The sequence below is a fragment of the Colias eurytheme genome, chromosome 2, assembly GCF_061535395.1.
Source record: "Colias eurytheme isolate Ceu_HAF_F1 chromosome 2, ilColEury1 Martin Lab GWU primary, whole genome shotgun sequence".
Taxonomy (NCBI): domain Eukaryota; kingdom Metazoa; phylum Arthropoda; class Insecta; order Lepidoptera; family Pieridae; genus Colias; species Colias eurytheme.
In genome coordinates, this window is record NC_142981.1 from 12,810,452 (window position 1) to 12,832,907 (window position 22,456).

General features: G+C 33.8%; 1 protein-coding gene across 1 annotated transcript in view; it reads right to left on the reverse strand.

Moving 5' to 3' along the window:
* The window catches only part of wb (wing blister), a 145,346-nt gene that overhangs the window by 101,765 nt on the left and 21,125 nt on the right, over positions 1–22,456 (reverse strand). Inside the window, exons 10-18 of the mRNA XM_090109713.1 lie at positions 21,953–22,060; positions 21,278–21,440; positions 20,830–21,017; positions 20,366–20,558; positions 19,939–20,027; positions 19,638–19,777; positions 19,082–19,229; positions 18,616–18,772; positions 17,950–18,111 (exon numbers count right to left, since the gene is read on the reverse strand). Coding sequence (XP_089965839.1) covers positions 17,950–18,111; positions 18,616–18,772; positions 19,082–19,229; positions 19,638–19,777; positions 19,939–20,027; positions 20,366–20,558; positions 20,830–21,017; positions 21,278–21,440; positions 21,953–22,060 — 1,348 coding nt within the window. The remainder of the gene's footprint in view (positions 1–17,949; positions 18,112–18,615; positions 18,773–19,081; positions 19,230–19,637; positions 19,778–19,938; positions 20,028–20,365; positions 20,559–20,829; positions 21,018–21,277; positions 21,441–21,952; positions 22,061–22,456) is intronic.

The following is a 22,456-nucleotide window of genomic DNA, read 5'->3' on the forward strand; positions in this document are numbered from 1 at the left end:
CAGTATATGTGAATCCAATCATATCAGTTGATATTTTTGCGTGAATAAGAAACAAGCTTTTCATCCTAACAAACATTGGCATTGTTGTTAAGCCCACTGCAATTAACATTAACGTAACATTCCAAGTACTACTTAATCAGTGTATTTAACTCAAACTCAATTTCTTTTAAGCATCCCAAAATCATCAAGCCCCATTATTAAATGCAAAAGCTTCATCCTTGCTATTATAAATCGTTTGCATGTTTTCAATTTACCTACAGCGAAGACTAATAACAATGAATGCTATGGTAATATCGCAAAAAAGCCATAATTTAAGGATTTACAAGCGCTTTGTTAAATTATTGGCTATTAAGACGTTTAACCGTGACCTGCGAGTCAAGGCAATCTAGGTTAGCCGTCTCTCGTTTCGTTTCATTACGAATTAACTTAATTGAAATGGTTTAACTTGAGATTTACGTGATGCTTTTGTTAATGGAGATTTATTAATGACGTTTATGTATGTTTACGAGCAATGCTGGTTTAGCGGTTAATTTAATTGTTCGAAAGTTGATATGCGTGTGGAAAGAATGTTTCATTTTTAATTAAATATCCAAATGACCGTTGCTTGTAGATAGGTATATCCTGCAAAATAAAACATTGTGCTGATGTCACGATGTTCAAGGATCAAAAAGTAGAGTTTATATTGAGTGATAAAGATAGTATAATCTTCTTTCTCTTAATATCCTCTTAATATTGCTCCTGAAAGAAAATTCTACATATTTTTCCAGTTTGAAGTAAAATAATTTTAATTTTTGTCTGCATCGAAATGCAGTAAAATCCGTTTTCCCAGTACATTCTACTAACTTTTTCAGACTTCAAGCATTCCCGTGTTACAAGTAAACAAACAAACAAAGATAGCACTGTTGCAGTTTGCACATAGACGCAGGATGGCGAATAAAGGCATGTTGTTCTTGCGATAATTCAATAAGTGCGCGAAAAGGACTCATTCATATGTCCCGCTCAACCGTGACCTGGGTAGGGCTGTCACACGATGAATATTTTTTATTAAAAATTTGTGTTACATAGTAGTTGTAATTTTAAAATAATTCTATTGTAAACAAAACATAAGAAATCACTAGGTAATGATGCTTCTTGATTTTAAATACATGCTGCCCATGCTCATTTTAAACATATATTTAGGTCTACAGTGTGCTAATACGAATAAGTAATAAAAATCTTGTGAGTTTTTTCACGAAAAGCATAGTATGTTACACAACAAATGACGTTAAGTACATTTTAAAGTGAAACTTTTATTACATCGTCTCAAACTTTTTGGTCTGTGTAGCGCATGTCGCGTGACGGTCGGCTACCGAGTAGGTATAAAGCAGTGTTCGGAACCGTTCGAACAGTTTCACTTTTACCGTGGTTTCATAAAACCACACAATTGTTTTACTTCATGACAAAGAAATTATTGAAAACTTTTAGAACACTGCCAATGCCCGTTGTGTAATCACTTTTGCATCGCAGCCCTACTCGAGGTCAGATAGGGTCACGGTGATTTTAAAGTAATCACACAACAAAGGAGCGATCCGATGGATAAGCGAGAAAAAATGGTACAGGACCTCCCGACGTGAGGTCGTCGGCCCACTGGGATCAATGCTGGCTTTGTGAGGAATTCACGAATTATTTGGAAAAGATGTACTATTTTTGAAGATTTTTAAGGTCTTTCAAACAATCCTACTGGAAATACAAAATGAATCATCTAATGTACAACTAATTTTTTTTTTAAATCGCTATATTATAAAGTTATTAGGGACCACCGCACCGGTTCGAAACGCTGCAGCCTCTGCTGACAAGAGCACAAAACTCTATATTTTAAAACAGTTGTTTTATGAATGAAATATCTGAAAGCAGTATAGAATTTGAGGGATCAAAACCAGAAATTTATAGTTTAATAAAGGACGTACCTATACGAAAGCAGTATAGAATTTTAGTACAGACTTAATGTTTTAATCTAACAACTTCAACATTATATTTAGCTATAAAGATGTACGTTATAATTACGGTTATCACACAACAAATATCAACATTGTAATTGAGTTATGACATCATGAACAAGTAATAAAGTTTATCAAAAGCGTGGGCTGGGTAAAGCTTGCGTTTCATGACTTTGATCTTGGATCGATATCTTACTTATAGAGTAAAATTGTGAAAGATATTAATTAGTGTGCTCTTGACGTTAATTAAAGAAGACGCATTTATTTAGAATCTCTTATATCAAATCAAATCAAATCTGTTTATTTGCTCGGTCATATAAATGTGTAAACATACAATATTTAGATCACATATACAGATACTGCCATTGTAAATGGCGTGCAAAATTTTTTGAAATTACATATAATATTATAACATGCGAATGAAAATCTAGGAAAGCGGGTGGATCAAAAAATTGACTTTTTCACTGTTATTTTGACATTATACTGAGACAACCTTACACGAGTATTATACTAGCCGATTAAAAAGAGCTGGAACGTAAACACATTCACACATTGCACATGTGTAGTGTCTGTGAAGACGCGCGCGGCGTGACGTCATACTGCATACGCATCATGAAAAGTCTGCCCGTCTCTCTCGCGCGCAGATTAGCTTATGAGAGTGTAGGGGACAATTATTGTTTTTATTTTGCAATTGTTTATAAATACAGGATGATGTAAAACTATATTCGACGAGATAACTACTTCGCGGCACGCGGATTAGAAATTTTTTTTACTTTACCTAAGTTAAATTATGTAACAATTTTAATAAGTTTTGTAAACTAAATGTAAACGCAGTAAGTTAAAATTTTCATACGAAGCTGAACAATACAGCTTTTATTGTAATGTATCCTTATCTCTTACGTGCTAGGGTTTCGCTTGTATTGTATTGGGAGTGAGCGCATGTGTTATTTGTATTGTTTATATCGTTATTTTACATATGACATTAAATTTAATTATTATTTGATAATTGAATGATTATCAATACTATATTACAATAAAATTGATTAGGTATGAGAATAGCTAATTAAGTTCATCGATTGAGCTACTTTTAAATTGTTATTTTAGATACATATAAGTTATGAGAGCTTTCATATTATCTACAACGCACCAATTTTACAATTCAAGTCTACACTAGAATTGCATTTATTTTTGAACATACTGTATAGTAAAATTGCATAAGTGTGAGTACTGTGAACATGCCAGCTTTCCTTAATCGACCAGTAAACCACTTGAAGTATAAATGACTAGATCTCAGCATAGTTTACATTGTGTCATAGGGACACTACTCTCTTGTGATCTTCCGACTGTAATTATGAAAGAAAGAAAAACGCGTATTTTCATTAAAAATTACATTAAAAACTTCTCTGGGTAACGTGTGTCTTGTGTAATTAACTGTATTTTAATGATGTTTAATAATTATCTTATTTAGAGCAGGAGTAATTATTGTTTTAACCCTGTTTTTCCTAAAGAAAAAAGAAAGACATCTACATGCTCCTAAGTTCCTATACATTTCACAAAAGCATACTTTAATAATGGGAATTCGTTTTTTGTTGTAATTATCCCACTTTTTACTTTTGCAATTTATTTACTACATTTCTTATGCGATTACTCTATCCTGCGCCATCTCTTGCCAGTTCTCGATTTGGAGGGAAGTTCTCTAGAGTAAAATGGAGGCTCTTATTGTCGGAGGCCAAGACTCACTTTGGGTCCCTGCGCCACTCCAGTAAGTAAGTAAGTAAGTAAGTATTTCTTATGCGATGTCCTTAATTAAACGGATGAAATAGATAAATTATGCCTTATATCTAGAAGATGTAGTCATCACACCACAAGTATAGAGTAAGATTGCAGCTACCAAACTTATCGACACAGCAATATGTTCGAAACAATGCATCACTAGTGATGTGCTGTATCGATAAATAGTGCCGTTGAATCGTTTACTCGGCTCGGCCAGCGGCTGGTCGCACCGGTTTTGCTACGAGTGAATTATAGGGCTGCCCACATTTTGTTCTACTTTTTGCACTCAATTTAAGGTAATAGTATCAGTGCTGTAATAATTCTCTGTGATGTTGTTTTGCATTTTTATTAATATGTGCACGTGCACTTAAGCCTTTTTAACACGCTATTTTATATTGTGTTTTATTTGCCAGGTTTGTATAGCTCAATATAATATTACCTTCACCTAGCATTGTTGTTTAAACTTTGCTATGAGTCTGTTCATACCTTACTTACTAATGGAAAACGACTTGAAATAGAAAATATGAATAAATTCATCCATTTAAATTAATAATTGACACATGTAGAAAAAAAATGTTGTGTGGTTTTAGGAAACCACGGTAAAAGTGAAACTGTTCGAACGTTTGTGTAGCGCATGTCGCGATACGTACGCGACATCCGCTACACAGACCAAAAAGTTTGAGACGATGTAGGTAATAAAAGTTTCACTTTAAAAATAATGCCATGAAAAAGTAAAAAAAATGCGCAAATTTCATTAACGTGGCAACCCTTTGTATTTCCGTAAACAATATTATGTTGGATAAATATCGAATTTACAAAACGATTTTATATTTTCTCATCATCAGACACGATCACACCTTTTTATGTAAAATCTAAATCATAGAACGTTAAGTTAATATTCGTGGTAACTTTTTTATGTGCAATAAATACATTAGAAGATTTACCGTGGGAACCACATTGATTTATGTTTAAAGGCGAGAGGCTGTGTTTAGTTCACTTTCAATTATTAGGCTAAAAGCTTAACCTTTGCTATTTGCGTAAGTTACTAGATACTAACTTAAGAGAGCTTAGCATTGAAGAGGAAAGGAGATTAAGTATAATTTAAGCAATGCATGTGATATTATTTGGAAGCATGTATGTAACTGGCTGACATAGTGAACTTTGAAATGAATCTAATTTAACCTAATTATTAAGATGTTTAGAAAGTCACGATAGGTAAAAAAATGACTTAAAATAATTAAGCCAGTTAATTTATATGTACCTACTTCTACATGTGCCGCGCTCTTATGAGCAGTTATAATGGTTTCTTTATTATTTTATTTTTAACTACATATATTTTTTATTTGACCGCCTCCTTGGTACAGTGGTTGACACGTGCGCGTAGAACCGAGGGGTCCTGGGTTCGATTCCCAGTGGAGACGAAGAAAAAAAAATGTTTCGGTCTGGCAGGACACAGAAGGCTGATCACCTCCTATACAAAGAAAATCGATCAGTGAAATAAATGTATGGATAATGCATCTGACACGGACTGACACGGGACTTCACAACAACACAACATATTTTTTATTATCATGTTATTGGTTATCAAATATCAAGTTCTTATAAATAAGGATACGTAAGAAAATATAACTTGGCTCTTACATTAGCATACTATAATCTAATTGCTAAATTAAGAAAAAAGCCTACATAATCCGGGCACCAATAAAAAAAATATAATGATTTCATCACCTATCTGAATAAGTGTGCTTTTAAAAAGCAATTAATTATTGTATTCAAGCTGTTCATCAATTTAAGCACTCGCGATGTCAGTACAAAACGTATAAGGAAGTCAAGAAATGTTGGTATCTCCAAAAATATATTTGATTCATACCAAATACATCCAAACTAGTTTTTGTTCTCGTGTAGTAAAAAATAGTTTCGCGAGCCGAATGTGAATGATATTTTTATTATTTTTTATTCGTATTGTAATTTATTGTTTAGTTTCTTGGTAACGATTTGAGGTCTGTCATAAAAGAATGGTACGTGATTGATGTTAATGTATCTATATTCGAGTAATTAAATTATTGAACACTTTTAACCGAGGATTTGTTAAGGTTTAAACTTAAGATTATGCCTTATTCCTATACGTATTATTTCGGTAGGTAGTCTGTATAACTATCGGGGACTGAACACATTTTTACGTGTAAGATATTAGACAGTATAAATTTCTAAAGTAGGTATATAATTCCAAATGATCTTTATATATAAAAATGAATCGCAAAATGTGTTGGTAAGCGCATTACTCGAGAACGGCTGAACCGATTTCGATAATTCTTTTTTTATTATATTCCTTGAAGTACGAGGATGGTTCTTATGTAGAGAAAACGTAAATATTATGTACCACGGGCGAAGCCGGGGCGGACCGCTAGTATTAAATAAAAATAAATAAATATAAATATTTCAGTACAATTTTCACACACGGCACGATCTGATCCCATATTAAGCTTTTGCTTGTGTAATGGAAACCAGATGGCTGATAAACATACATATATAATTTTAAATAAATACTTATATAGATATTATGTAACACCCAGACACAGAGCAAACATCTATGTTCATCACACAAATATTTACCAACATCCTCTCTAATAGCCAAATGATTGTATAGTATACATCAATATTTTATTATATGAACTTCAGCTGGTGTTTATACTGGTCAGTAGTTTTAAGACAGGTACATATATTTACATATCATGAAAAAAGATACGGTGCTGCTTTCTTCAATCTCGTATACGACATAGACTAAGTCGCGGGCTTCAGCTAGTTTATAATAAAATGCACGACCCGCCTATTCAATGGATGAGGTCACAGCTTATCTAAACCCCGTTCTAATAACCTCGTCTGAATTATCAAGCCAGTATGAATGATTTTGGCAGCGGCACAAATTCTTGGGGTCAACGACCGGTGGACAGATAGCAAGATCTTATATAGGGTTGCCTAAAGATACAAGAAAAGAACAAGCTTCTTTGAAAGAGATAGATATTGTGCCAGTAATAATTCCGACTAACGATTTGAAAAACCTACTGAAATTAGGACAAAAAGGGGCTTATACTTGCCTTGAACTACCTATTGATGCTTTGAAGGCATCAGTCTGAATATAAAACTAGCCTTGTTTTATTCTATACGATTTTATACTGGTACCATTGCCAACATTTAGAAAACATTTTTCATCAAATTCAAATTCACTTAATAAAATATGCCAACTTATTAAATGATTACTCTTTTGTAGACTCTTTGGTTTAAACTTAAAGGTAACAAGAGCGCGTACGTGACAACCCTAAATCACGGCTCGAATATGTAAAGGTCGATATGGATTCTGGAACATAATTTGCTTTTTGATTCGCGTAAAAAATCGTTCCTGTAATGCGGGTACAGTCGCGGATATTTATGGCAAATTATGAAAAACTTTTAAGTTTTCTTTGAAGATACTGACTACATTTTTTTTCTAATCTTATATATAAAATTCTCGTGTCACAATGTTAGTCTGCATACTCCTCCGAAACGGGTGGACCGATTCTCATGAAATTTTCTGTGCATATCGGGTAAGTCTGAGAATCGGCCAACATCTATTTTTCATATGTACCACGGGCGAAGCCGGGGCGGACCGCTAGTATTCTTATATTACTTTCAGTTTCCTTTTCAAATAAATGAATAAATAATAATGTATACTCGCGTAGAATATACAATATAATTTTTTATTATTCGTATCGTCTAATATCTAATATCTATCTAATATATCTAATATATTCTAATATATATTATATATTATAAAGGCGAAAGTTTGTAAGGATGTATGGATGTATGGATGTTTGTTACTCTTTCACGTAAAAACTACTGAACCGATTACAATAAAATTTAGCACACATATAGAGGGTAACTTGGATTAACACATAGGATAGGTTTTATCCCGGAAATCCCACGGGAACGGGAACTATGCGGGTTTTCCTTTGAAAACGCGGGCGAAGCCGCGGGCGGAAATCTAGTATATTTATAAATAAATAATTATGTGTGTTGCTTGTAATCTTCGCTTATATATAGGAAAATAGTAAAATGTAGGCTGAAACAAAAATTATAAGATTAAACATAAGTTGTTTATATTGGACGATCTCTACCTACGCACTATTAATAAATTTGTTTTAAATTTATTAAAACGCAGTATATGAAGTGATTATAAATGCATATTTAAATCCTTATCCCTTGAGGATTTTATACATATTTATTTATTTTCAAAACTACAAGAATTTTCGCTGATTTTATTTATTGTCTCATACTTATTCTCAATAAGGCAAACAAATTGCGCCTGTAATAAAACTTTTATCATAAAATATTTCGTGCATGACTGTACCAAAAAATTAACATAAAAATCGTTTTTCGTGCGATAAGCTCATAAAAATACGAGTTTACGTTGTTTTAGAAGTTTCATTCATTTATACTCTGTCCATTATATTATTTGCTTTTTGACAGCTTCACGCCTATGTAGGATTGTATTGTCTATGTTAAAATGTCATACAAATAATTATCGTACTTCATGGACAGGTCCCGCCCACTTAGTGATGCCTACACAGAATTATTCAATGATGGGTCGATAGATTAAAATAATCGATAGAAATACTCTGTAAAATATATCCGATACAGAAAAACTCTTCTATTATGTTATAAAATTTAAACGTAAAGACAACCAAATTGTAAGATAGAAACCAATAAATAATAAAATATTAGTTTAGTTTAGTTTTAACATACAATGCATAGATATATGTGGTCTTATTATTACATATCTTATTAGTATGTTTACGTTGTAATTATTATTTACGTACCTGATTCGATTTATGATAATATTTTGAATTTATAATTGAAATGGTATCACGATCGATAATCTTTTGAACATCACTTCTGGTATCACCCGTCGAGCTGTCAAAAAGCAATTCTTAATGTATCTACAGACGCTCCGATTTGGTTGGTGCCAACCATATTGGAACCGACATGGCAACCATTCCAACATTGCTACAGATTGTCCGACGGTTGGCCTTCCAACTGTCAGTTGACCATAGAGTAATATGTCAGTTGACCATAGTACGAAGAGAATGGGCTAAATTCTACTATAGAAATAGAGAAAATTACAGTCATATGCGGCTCTTATAACTTATTTTTTAAGGTTTTTAATGTAGCCGCACTGTCATTTTTTTAAATACTTCTAACATAATAAAATACGCTTGATTTCTGGCATCTCTATTTGCGTAATCTTTGTTACTTAAGTCCCACAAACAGGGAAAGTCTTTATATAGTTCCAGTAATTTTATTAATATGTCACGTTCGGTGACCGTAACTCCCTCGGCGTTCATGTTGACGTCCTACACCGGCGGCGTTGCAAATGTGAATGAGCCAATTACCTATATTACTCTATGGAATGAGCCGATTTGGTCGGAACAAAGCTTCCAAACGTTCCAATTTGGTTGGATCGGATAGGAAGTTGGTTTGGTCGGTATTGCTGGCGCATCCGACCACGTCAAACCAATATTAATAATAATTATGTCGGACCGACCGCTCTCTACACTTTCCGATTTGGTCGTGGTCGGATGGTTGGCACCAACCAAATCGGAGCGTCTGTAGATACACTTATAGTGGACAGACTATAGATTGTTCCGCTTTTGGTAAAAAAATATTATTTTGCGATAAAATTTATTGTTGTTTTGTAAATCGTTATGTATATTTTTAAACACTTGAAAATTGTTTTTATGATAACATGAGGAGTCAGTTTTGTAATATTAGTCATTTGACACGTTTTTCACAGTCAATCAGAAAAATACATGTTTTACAATGTACTTATATTATTTCAGCCACTATCAATAGAAAATGGTCGAAACTTTGTTGTCGTAAAAAAAAGTTACGTGAAAGTAGCTTCGAGTTGAAGGAACAATACGATTAGATTAGTATATTTAATATTATTATCGCGTTTTATTTAGTACGAACGGAAGTCGGAAGCTCTGCGTAGTACAATTATTGGCATTATCATAATTAATATCTCTATACTAATACTATGTGGGTCATCTTACGTACGTAATTCAGAGTATTGCTTCGCACGTGTCGTGATTATATCTATACTAATATTATAAAGAGGAAAGGTTTGTATGTATGTATGTATGTATGTATTTTCACGCATAAACTACTGGACCGATTTTGATGAAATTTGGCACAGACAATCTTTAGACCCTGAGAAAGAACATAGGCTACCTTCTATTGCGAAATATGTACCACGGGCGAAGCCGGGGCGGACCGCTAGTAGAATATATAGTTGTTTTTGTATTTACATGAAGATATTTTAGAGCTTTCCTATCTGTAATACATATCAGATAATATAATTTTGTTTTAAAAGAATTTAAAAGTATATTTTATAACAAAATGCGTAACAGAATACAGATGAAAAGCTTATAGAGAAAGCTCAAATTTTGATTGTAAACTGATCCTAATGAGCGGATCAAATTAATTTTCCCGTCAGTATTCCTTCATATAGCATTCAAATAAATGTCCAAGGATAGAATCGATACAAAGTAACATGTTTTTAATAAAATAAATGTTAGATTGGCTTGAATTACAGAGTAATACAGTAATCAAGATACCAATGTAATGATACATCTGCAACTAGTTATGAAGACATACTGACTAATCTGAAAGCACTCATTACTCTGTGCTTTGATAACTGTAATTTTAAAATTATAAGGACAACGTGAATTTTAGTTTTATGCTAGTGAAATACTATGACTCTCTTTGGGATTTATCATTCACAAAACTTAGCTAACTTTAATTTAGCTTTTAGGAGCGTATTAAGATAAAACTTGTATCAAATTCTGTTCAGTTCGCGTTTTCTGTAGTAGTTTTTTGAGGGATATGCAAACAAACAGATTCAATTTCTAAGCTTTTAGTTTTGGTTGCCATCGTTTGTAGCCATAACGTACCTATCTCATAAAATAAATTATTTTTAATGTATGCATAAGTCTGAGAATTGTAAACCAAACCAAAATTTACTAGAAATATTATTTTTATAGACTTTTAAAAATAACTGATTCTTTAATAATATCTAATTAATTATTTTTACTCATTTTTTGCTCTTGTAGTTTTGATAATATAACAAACGAAAGAAAAACCAATAAACCTTCATAGTTAACACCAATAAGTTGTAAAATTTGAGTTAAATTTCCCACGCTATTGTTTTTGTTGCGTTCAATTCGGAATGCTCGACTAAATTACAGCTGCTTTTAATGTTGTAAAAAATCTATCCAAGTAAATGACAAGGCTATTCAGTCTAATGGTGTTGTGAGGTATATTTTAATTGTTTTTACACGATTTAACGAACATTTTTTATAACTTTAACGTTTTTAGTTTTAAAAGTACACAATTCCAAAATCTCGTAAGATTAAAAATATACTTCATTATTTAAATCCTCACATGTCATAATGATAACATAAATTGTTATTTTTTACTTTATTATGCTATTTTGACTGATGTAGAGTTCGATGTTAGTACTTATTTTTCTTTTCTGAAATCGATTGTAAAATAATAATATGTTTGTTTATCAAGACTCATCTACCATATCACTCTATATGATGATATTTATTTCTACCCAGACAAGCCTAGATTGATACATACACATGTAGAGTCGTCAATATAGAGATGTTTCGAGTGATACGCTCGATAGCAATATATTCTATTCTTCAATGACACTTGACATAGTAATGCAGTCGTGAATGTTATTTCCAATGAGTTGAGAATTTCCTTAAATGTATCTATACATTATCTTATAAACTGACACTTTTAATTGTTGGCTCTAGGAAATAGCCTATTTTTATTTCTGTCTTAAAAAATATTTGTGACATCCAACTATTAAAATAATTATCTCTAAACGTACCATGCTTCAACCCGTACCAAGTTTTATGGAAGGGCTGATACTTCCGCGTGGTAAGGGTCGGTCGCGGCCGTCTCTGCGGCGCGCACGAGGCCGCACAGCACAACATATAGAATCTCTTATCTCTTATCTTCTCTGCTGCTTTTAATCTCTCCCTGGCCAACCTGCCAGCACACCGACGAGGCCCAGCCCCCTCCACCAGCACAACCAACGCAGCCAAAAGAAATAACCACCGCATTTTAGGGGCACATCACTCACACTATCCACTCGACATCATGTCAAGATATGCACATCACTATTTTTATCCGACCCGGGTTACGGTTGAACATTTATTGTTTTACCGATTTTTAAATTTAGTGTACTATTAAAATATAGAGTAATTAAAACACCCTGTATATTAGTGTTAACTAATTCGCCGCGATCTCGTGAGGAAAAATAGAACGAGCGGCACGTGCGCTCCCTCCGCCAGTCTGCTCATGACTGGATCACCACTTACCACGCTTGTACCAACTACCAGTCCCAGGTTAAACTTTTTAACCGACCCAATTGACGATTTTATTAAGTGTCAAACTCGTTTATATTATGTAGGGACAACAGTTACACTAATTGGAGCGGCCGCTTGCAAATTCCTTCGCTGATAATGCAGCGGAATCACGTGTGCATGTGGGTACGTATGTGTGTATGCGCGTACAGTTAAATGAATGGAGTCGTCATGTATTTGTTGAATGAGAACACATTTTGTAATAAAGGAACACTCTGTATCACTTACGATGTATTAAGTGTAGGCACCTTATATGCATTTTAATTAATTAAAAAACTTCATAAGTTACTTTTTATAATATAATAGTCGTAAATAAAATCATTTATAATGCGATTTAAAAAAAATTGTCTTAAAATAGATTCATCTAAGCTCGTCAAGTAGCTAAGCTAAGTTAGCAATTACGCTTAGTAGAGCTTTTGTAGAGCATTTTTTACTAAAGATTCGGAATATATTTTATATATATGATAGAGGTGCATAATATAATATGAAGATGGTTTATATTTTATTTAAAATATCGTATTTTTATCACCAAATTAAATTACACAGAGTGTATCGCGTGTTTAATTCATTGTTATTAATACAAAGAGCTTTTAAATTGAGCTTTTAAGTTGTTTGGTTTGATTCTGTCACTTTTCGATTCAATTAAATTTAGGGTCAAGTAAGTTGATTCAAATAATGTTAAATCATCTCTTGAATGGACCATTTTTTAAAACATTTATTGTAGTAATAATTATAATTGCTTAACTCAACACACATTATTATAGATTTTTTGGTAGATACAAATTATAGTACATACATATTTAGGACTTATATTATGAAAAAAACAATATAATAAATTGTATACCTAATAATTATTATTTCATTTTAACTAGTTGTGCTATTCATTCTGTGGCAGGTCTAAAATCATGGGAAAATGAAGCACCGAAAAAAATCGCGATTTAATTCGGCCGTAACGTTTTATTTCCAACATTTACGTCACGATTCTAAGGCATGTCTGTTTGTCCACTAATTAGTCGGTATCTTCTCCACTGGGCACTGATTGATAACATTTGATAAGGGGTGGGTGGCCAGACCACCTGTCCTTCGTCGTGATAAAAGTGCGCGGAACAAGCCTTATCGTTAAAGTTTTATCGCAAATTGCTTAGCCAGTACTGAGATTTTTAGAAAATACTTTTGGTCATAGTTACATTATGTTTTTTAGGGACTGTCTTTACTGTGTAATTATATTAAGAACGACAGACGGGACCAAATCTTTGGCGTAATCATCATAATAATTAAGTTTTTTCATATTATCTCATAATTTTAAAAAATATTAATTTAATTTATGAAAATTATTAACCTTTTTTACTCAAGCTAAAATTATAAAAAAAATAACGTTTATTTTCTTACGATTTAATTCCATTATCGTCCATAACCGAAGTGATTTTCAATTTGATTTTAAACATGTAACATCTTTACTGAAATAAAAACTTAATATGTAGGCTCTACATGGTTTTCCAACCCAGGCGAAGCTGGGAGAAGCGGCTTGTGAAATATAATTCATCATTACTATAACGTTTGGATACTAACTACAAAGTATTTTTTTACCCAAAAAGGATAAAATAACATCGCGAAACATATCCTTGAAAACTGCTGAAATCCGAGCACATAATACAAGCAACGACCGTGAACCGCTCGACGATTTTGAGTATCACGCCAGTAACTCAATACTCGTCTAGTAAGGATAATACTTCAGGAAGTCGTGTTTTACATTTATTAACCAACCGGGAGAAATAGGGTAATGTTATTCGAGTATAAAGAGTTTGGAAGGTCATGTCGAGTTTCAGGTTTCCGATTCATGGTTTTATGCGACGTAAAAACTACTTACACAATAATTATTTTTGACTGTCTTAATAGTCAAGAACCTATTATAATAATATCGATTCAGTTAGTTCGATATCTCATACCACTGGATATTTTTGTCTCACTTCTTCAAACGAAGCCAGGGTATATAGCTAGTCAATAAAACCAGATGTTAGTGCAAACCTAGTTCAAACTACTAACTGGAACCATATGATTAGACACCTAGATACCCTGCATTGTTTCTCTAACGAAGAATGTAATTAGCGATTCTAATGTTCCTAATAAATTTATTGTTAATTAGTAATTCGTAATTAGCAATGAATACCTTCTAATTGCATGTCAAGGAAATTTAACTGGGTTTCGGGAGCGCTTTGGTATTATTTAATTACGTATTTCATATCTTTTAATTTGACTGACCGGGTGGCTTGGTTGGTAGTGACCCTGCCTTCGAAGCCAGAGGTTGTGGGTTCGATTCCCACCCAGGGCTAATATTTGTGTGATGAACATAGATGTGTGCTCTGTGTCTGGGTGTTAATTCTATCTATATATGTATAAGTATTGATTTAAAATTATACATGTATGTTTATCAGCCTTCTAGTTTCCATAACACAAGCGAAAACTTAGAATGGGATCAGATCGTGCCGTGTGCGAAAATTGTCCTGAAATGTTTATTTATTTAAGTATATATTTATTTAATTTTAAATATTGGAGAAAAGAAAATTCCGTAAGTAGGTACGTATGTGTGAGTTACCTCCGGAATCCTAACACTATTTTATTTTATACTAGAGGTCCGCCCCGGCTTCGCCCGTGGTACATATTTCGCAATAAAAGGTAGCCTATGTCCTTTCTCGGGTATCAAAATATCTCCATACCAAATAACATGCAAATTGGTTCAGTAGTTTAGGCGTGATTGAGTAACAGACAGACAGACAGAGTTACTTTCGCATTTATAATATTAGTATGGATTGTTTAATTTCATCTATCAAAATGAAAAAACAGTCATACAAGACTTTGATGAGTAATTCTTCGAGACAAAGGTCTCATTATATTTATTACTATAACCATAGACTATAACAAATTCAGAACTTATTATAAATTAACGAAAATAATATTACTAGAAAACAAGACGATATCAAGCGCTACTTCAAACAGATTATTAATTAGGTCCCATAACGGTTGTTGCGTAAATAATTTATCAAAGAGCGATACTAATGAGTTGGTTATAAATCTAGGAACGCTAATAATAGCCTGGAGCGTAGCGCGTACTAGACTTGCAGGCGACTAACTTGAAACCTATTTAACAGTTAATTCTTGTTAGTAATCACATCATGTTGGCTATAGGTTAAGTATGTTATGGTGAATTAAGTATGACCACTTCATAGTATAAAACAAAGTCGCTTTCTCTATCCCTATCTATGTCCCTTTGTATGCTTATATCTTTAAAACTACGCAACGGATTTTGATGTGTTTTTTTAGTGGATAGAGCGATTCAAGAGGAAGGTTTTAGTATATAATTTATTAGGTTTTAGACAAAGCGGACGAAGCCGCGGGCGGTAAGCTAGTTTGATAATACAGTAAACTTATGAATGGAGGTGTGTATGTACTTCGGATGAAGTGATTTCGATAAGAGATCGGCTGAATTGGTAGCGCAACCGCGTTGGACGCAACGTTGGACCTAAAGGTTAACATTCGTTCAAAAATTTCTAGCTCATATATTTTAATAAGCAACCATACTTAAGATGTTGAGAAATTTTGAAGAAATAAGTCATTAATATATATTTTAATATTATCTGTCTAATTCTAATTTATCCGCTTTATGATAGCATTATAATGCACTTTTGATATCATTTTTAGCGCCTGAATTAAAATTGTGGATAATTTTAATGCGCCTAACATAATTTGTTGGGTTAATTTGCGTGTCCATGATAATGACAAAATCGTTTCAGTAATTACCAAGTTTAACCTGAATAAACAAAAGCACTCTAAAGTACTCTGACTCTGACATAGTTGCAAGCTTATTTTTCATATCTTAATAACTGCATTTTGCATTACGATGTTCATTGTTCACGCTTGGTCCATAAATTTATAAGAACAAATAAAGACGCAACCCAGAGGTTTATAAATTTGAGCATTTGATACACAAGCAGGCATGTTTATTGTTGTATTCGTTATTTACGGTGTAAGTGCTAAGTGTGAGCATAATGTAAGGGGTGAGGAATTATTTATGTTTTTGATTACGTTGTTGGATGATTTGCTATTTATAATATACATAAAGTAATACATAAAATAAACATAAAGTAATACTTTATACCACGATGTTCAAATTAGGTGAATAGAAGAGTAGATGAACATTTTTATTTACTTATGCGGGCGTGCTAAATAATTTTATGAATGCTGCTTATGTCAATGTTTGATTTTTAATTTTTTAGCATTCGTTAAAAAACACGGGTCGTAGGTAGGTATCTAGAAGGAATACGGGAAGAAGAAATGTATAGAGTAAATAGGTAAGTAGAGTGGTACAGATTTGAAAATGTCTTTCCTTAGATGTATCGAAATTAAAACACTTCTTCAAAGCCATCGCTATAATAATGAAAACTGTTAATTATAACACAATATGTTTGGTTGTAGTTACCCAAAACAGTTCTATATCCTATGCAAGACGAAGCCAGCGGCCAGCTAGACATAATAGATCAAAAACCGGATGCCAAAGGTTCAAGAGCATGCAAAATAACTTAGGTCTAACCTAGACCGGCCCCAGGCGGCTCCTTGGTGGCCCCACATTACGTAAATTGCGCACTGCCACGCAATTTTGTTATTACTAAACAATTGTGATGGCTCAATGTGTGTTGTATTGATGTTTGTTTTATATTGTTGAACTAGTTTGCGCCCGCGGCGCGCGTGGTCTTCGTAATCGCGTATCGTATAAAGCCATTTGTATCTATCTTTTATGGATGTTTTCAGGATGGAAGTAGGTACACGTAATATGTGCAGTTTTATATTTTCCTATTTTTTTTTGTTTTATAATTATTACTTTATGTTAATTACTTTCATATATTTTATCCAACTGACGTAGCTGCCTGAAAACGTATCATGCTTATAATATCTATTATTACGGAAAACAGATATGAACAAATATGATATGAACAATAAACTTTATTTGCTAGATAAATGTTGCTCTCCCAATTAATTATAAATAACTTGAACATCAGCTTTAGCTGTTCGATCAAAATAGGCATTTAAAATAGCAAAAATTATCGTTTAGTAGAGCCAAATTGGTGAAGAGCTGAAGGTTAACAATAACTAATCAAGTTTTCAAAGTCAATTTTTTTTAAATAATTGATTAGGTACTATTTTTAAAGTGAAACTTTTATTACATCGTCTCAAACTTTTTGGTCTGTGTAGCGCATGTCGCGTGTATCGCTGGCTGCCGAGTAGGTATACCTACTCGGCAGCCGACCGACACGCGACATGCGCTACACAAAGCAGTGTCCGGAAACGTTCGAACAGTTTCACTTTTACCGTGGTTTCATAAAACCACACAACATTTTTTTGTCTTAATTGAACGCCTTATAAGTAAGAAATATACCACATTCACTACCAAATAATTGTTTCGAAATCTCATCAGTTCATACTCATAACACACCTAACTACATCATATTATTATAGAAAAAGTATATACTACATACTTACCACCAGACGAATTTCCAAATATTTGTTACTCACACGAGTCATAAATATAATATACCACGGCAAAACACATCAGTTCAACAGTCAATTTAAAAGTAAATCAAAGTGGAACTTTAGTGCTTTATCTCAAAGTCTAAAACTATCAAATGCGTTTCCATCAAGAGCTACATACAAAGAATAAATTATGCACTCACCTTTACAGCCATCAGAACTCAGATCCCAGTACTCCAACCGACAAGTATCACAACGGGGCGGTTCCGCTCCCTCTGAGCACGCACACCGACCGCTTGCGGGGTCGCACGCGCCGCTTAGCGCAGCAACGCCGCACCGGCAAGCTGGGCAACCGGCTTCTACATCTATTTTAGTAAATATTATGATATAAGATTTGTTATTTTCGAAAAACTGAATTAATCAACAGAGATGTGTAAAAATAATGGTTTCATCTCATGAAATTATTATGTAGTTTTTTTTGTTAATAAGCGCATTCATATGAATAACTTCAAGGATCATTGAAATATTCATGAACTTTACATTATTATCTAGCCCAACAAACACGGTTACCTACCTAAAAACAATTTATCTTATTTTAAACTTTAAAACAATCCATATTTTGTAAATGCATAAACGAAAGCATAACTCACGCATAATCAAAACATAAAACATATATTAGAATATTTATTTCTAAACTACAAACCACAATAAAACATTATCTCCATAATGTGTGGAGCACACGTGTCAGACGTGAAACTTCTTTGGCATGATTCAAAGATACCAAAATCGTCGCCTTACTCCATGACGTGACGGTATTGCCATGAATCGACCTTAAAATTTTACTCTCAATATTTTAACAACAACATTACCCCCATATCCAGTAGAGCAGCTGTCACACGCTCGGCCCGTCCAGTTTGGTGCGCAGGCGCATGCTCCGGTGCGCACATCACACGCGCTCGAGAGCGCACCGCGCCCGCACTCGCACGGCAAGCACGCACCCCCCTCAATCAAGGAGTAGTAGCCCTCCTGTGGTGGATAAGTAATTTTTAAACATACAATAAGATATTTTGTAAGGACTAGTAAATAGTGTATTATTTATTCATCCATCTGTTATATAATAATAGATATACTTTTGTTACATTACTGATTAGGTAATCGATATTTTGTTACACTAGAAGATTACTATTATAATTGTTCTAGTTTCATCGATTTCTTTAATAAAGTTATGTCATAACAGACGGACACATTCTGACAGACGGGTAGAATTTTACACTTAAACAAATTTTCATGAACAACAAAGGTTAATATTTCATACATGAAAACAGATGGCAATACCTGGCACTGATCGCAGGTCTCGCCCTCCGTGTGCGGCGGGCATACGAGGCACGCTCCGGTTTCCGCATTGCACGGCCCCCCGCCACATGCGCAGGGGACACACGATCCGCCTGGGGTCGTGGGAGACCCCCAGTAGCCGGAGTCACAGCTAGAGAATAAATTTATTTTTATTTATTTATTTATTTATTTCAGGTAACAGACAACAAATTGTGATGACAAAATTAATATATGTTGTATGATCAGCTGCTGACGTGGGACGCACCTTGGGTTTTCAGAATCTGGTAAATATTAATAAATAACATCAAAATGTAATCGTATTAATTTATACTTTTAAGGTGCTTAAAAAAAACTAATACGGTTTAAGTAGTCCTCTTAAAAAAAAAGACATGTGAGATAGCTGTTAGCATGATAGAGTCGAATTTTGAAACAAGTAATAAAAAATAAGAACGAAAAATATATTATTTGAAAAAAATTACATACTCTTTAGAATAGCATGATATCAAAATGATTTAATTAATAAAACAATTTAAAAAAAGAGCTTATAACAGTTACTTACCTTTCACAATGATCCCCGGTATACCCATCCGGACACTGTGTACAAACGAACTCGTCTCCCTCAGCACCGGCGAGCGCACAGTTTGGACTGAAGTTATTACTAGCTTCGTATAGTGGGCAGGCGCAGGGCTTGCAGCCACCCTATGAAGAAAGAAATATAGCTTTTATATTCTGTTCTGGGCTCTGGCTAAGGTTAAGAAATATATACCTATAACAAAAAGTTAAACTGAGAGAGCGCAATTATATATTTTAAACAATTTCAGTTAACTTTCATTTCTGAATGAAATTATGTGATTACATACCGTCACTGGGTTCCCATAATGACCCGGAAGACAGCGCTCGCAATGCGGCCCAGTTGTGTTGTGTTGACATTCTCCACACGGACCGTCAACTAAAAAGCAAATTTAAAAAGTAATGATACTAAAATTATTTTTTAAACTTTTTTCTGGCATTCCGTTTTATGGATACCTAATGCAAAGTAAAATTTCAAAAAGAAAATCTGGTAGTAAGCTGACTCTACATAAACTGATCCCGAGCCAATATTACGTCAAAATAAGAAGAATAAATTAGTTGGTACTTTTTTACCCTACCTCATTTTCCACAAAATATTCTACAAACATCACATTTAAAATGCCACCTTACCATGAAAAACTCAAACGATTTCCCTTTATATTTTCTACACCACCACCACGTCTAACTCTCGTATCAAATTAACATGCAGCCGCTCACCGCTAGCGCACCCAGCGTGCATATTGCACGCGCAGGGCACACACTCGAACGCCGGCAGCGCGGAGGGCGCGCGACGGATGCGCACGTGCGTCCACGCGCACTGCGCGCACTGTGCACCTTCGTAGCCGTTGGGGCACGCACATGTTTCTGTTGCTGCGTGCCCGCTGAGGATCTCTACGCCTTCTAACCGAACCTGTGTTGAAATATTTAAGACAAGTATGTATAAGGTCGTACAAGACATTTCGATTGCTGATAGAGCAGTTAAGAACTTTCTTCCGAATGATTTTTTTTGCACCTGGGACAGCCGAATTTTGGTCATAATATATAGAACAGGAACACCAAAAAATGTATCAAAACCATAAAATTTTGACAGATAAGTTATACCTACACAAGATTATACAAACTACAATCTGTGCAGTTAGCATATTCTTGGATATACCTCACGTCAAAAAACATCTTCCTACCTCATCCTGATCGTTATGATAATGAGCTCGAATCATAACCGCCCGCAGGTCACTCAGAACATCCAATAACTGTGTCCTGCTTGCTAGTTCATTCTCCAAGTACCAGTTGCCTTCCACCAGGACCACACTCAGTTCCAACTGACCGGGAAACTCGTGACTGCTGTTTATGTACGTCAGTTTTCTGCCATCTGAAAAGGCGACAATAAGTATCGAAACAATATATTACAAAAGCTCTTTATTAGAAGATGACTAATAATATTACAATGAAATAAAACCTGGAATAAACATGCAATAACTTGCAATTTAAATGTCATCCGAAAATATTGCGAAAACATCTAAACCATAAACATGTTGGTACCTCGCGATGTTTCTGGTTGCTTTCTCAAATGATAAATTATTGTTGCAGCTCTATTTTTCACCTTTTATTTAAATACATAGATGATCTTACCATTTGCCACCAGAATCACATCAGGCCCCACAGTGGGGCTACCACCAGTGTCTCCTCGAGCCACGCTCCAGTACATGCTTGTTTTGACTTCGCTCCCATAAGCATCTAGCTGCTCCCCACTGAACGAGTTTGTCAACCAATAAAATGACTCCCATCCTTCTACCTAGAAAAAGATTTATTTGACTCATTGTAATAAGAACATTTTTGCATAATAAGAAAATGATAAAATCATTTTTTTAAAAAAACTTATCTAGTAAGTTTTTAAATGCTTATGATTTGTCATAAAACAATGAATCATTCTTTATTACAATCTAAACAAACTACTTCAATATGGTCTCTCATTATTGCGATTAACGTATGACTCATTGCGATAAAGACCTATCTGTTGAAGAAAAAACTCAACAGTCAAAAAATACAACCAATATGATGATATCATCAAGCATATTATAATGAGTAATAAATAAATAACTATAAATTATAACATTTATTTGTAAAAAATATGGCACTTACATAGTTTTTAAAAATATACAAATAATTATTTATCAGGAATTTGTTTCGAAATCCTATTAAAAGTAGTAGTACTATCATCATAGATTTAGATAATTAAGCACTATGTACAAAATTCACCAAAGCATGTGTTTAGAGACATTCTTAAATCTATATCCACATACAAACCTCATATGTAATCAAATAAGGTTTTCCCTGCTCATCCACTGAAGGCTCCAGGGTTTCGTTGAGCGCTGCGTCACTGATGAGCCACGCCTGTCCCAAAGGCAACACCACCTTTCCTCCAGAAATAAAAGTATACAGTTATTGCTTTTATATTCAGTTACTTTTAGAAGAAGCGAAAGGAACAGAGAATTTTACTTGTGTCTTGACAACTAATACTTTTACAACGTTTTACGAAAATATTAAGTTTATAAATCTTTACCTGGTCCGGCCAATCATTTTTTTTTTCATCATTGTATGCTATGTATATTCTGCTCTATAACTAATGATTTTTCTGAACATACTATTAACACAATTAATACCAAAATAATAACTTTTTCTTCTCTACAATAATTAACCATTTGTTAATTTGTCATCCATTTAGGGCTTAATTTTCGAGACAAAGACAGAAAAGAATTTCTATAGCCACATGTCAATAATATAAATTCTCTTAATACTGGGGGTTAAAGA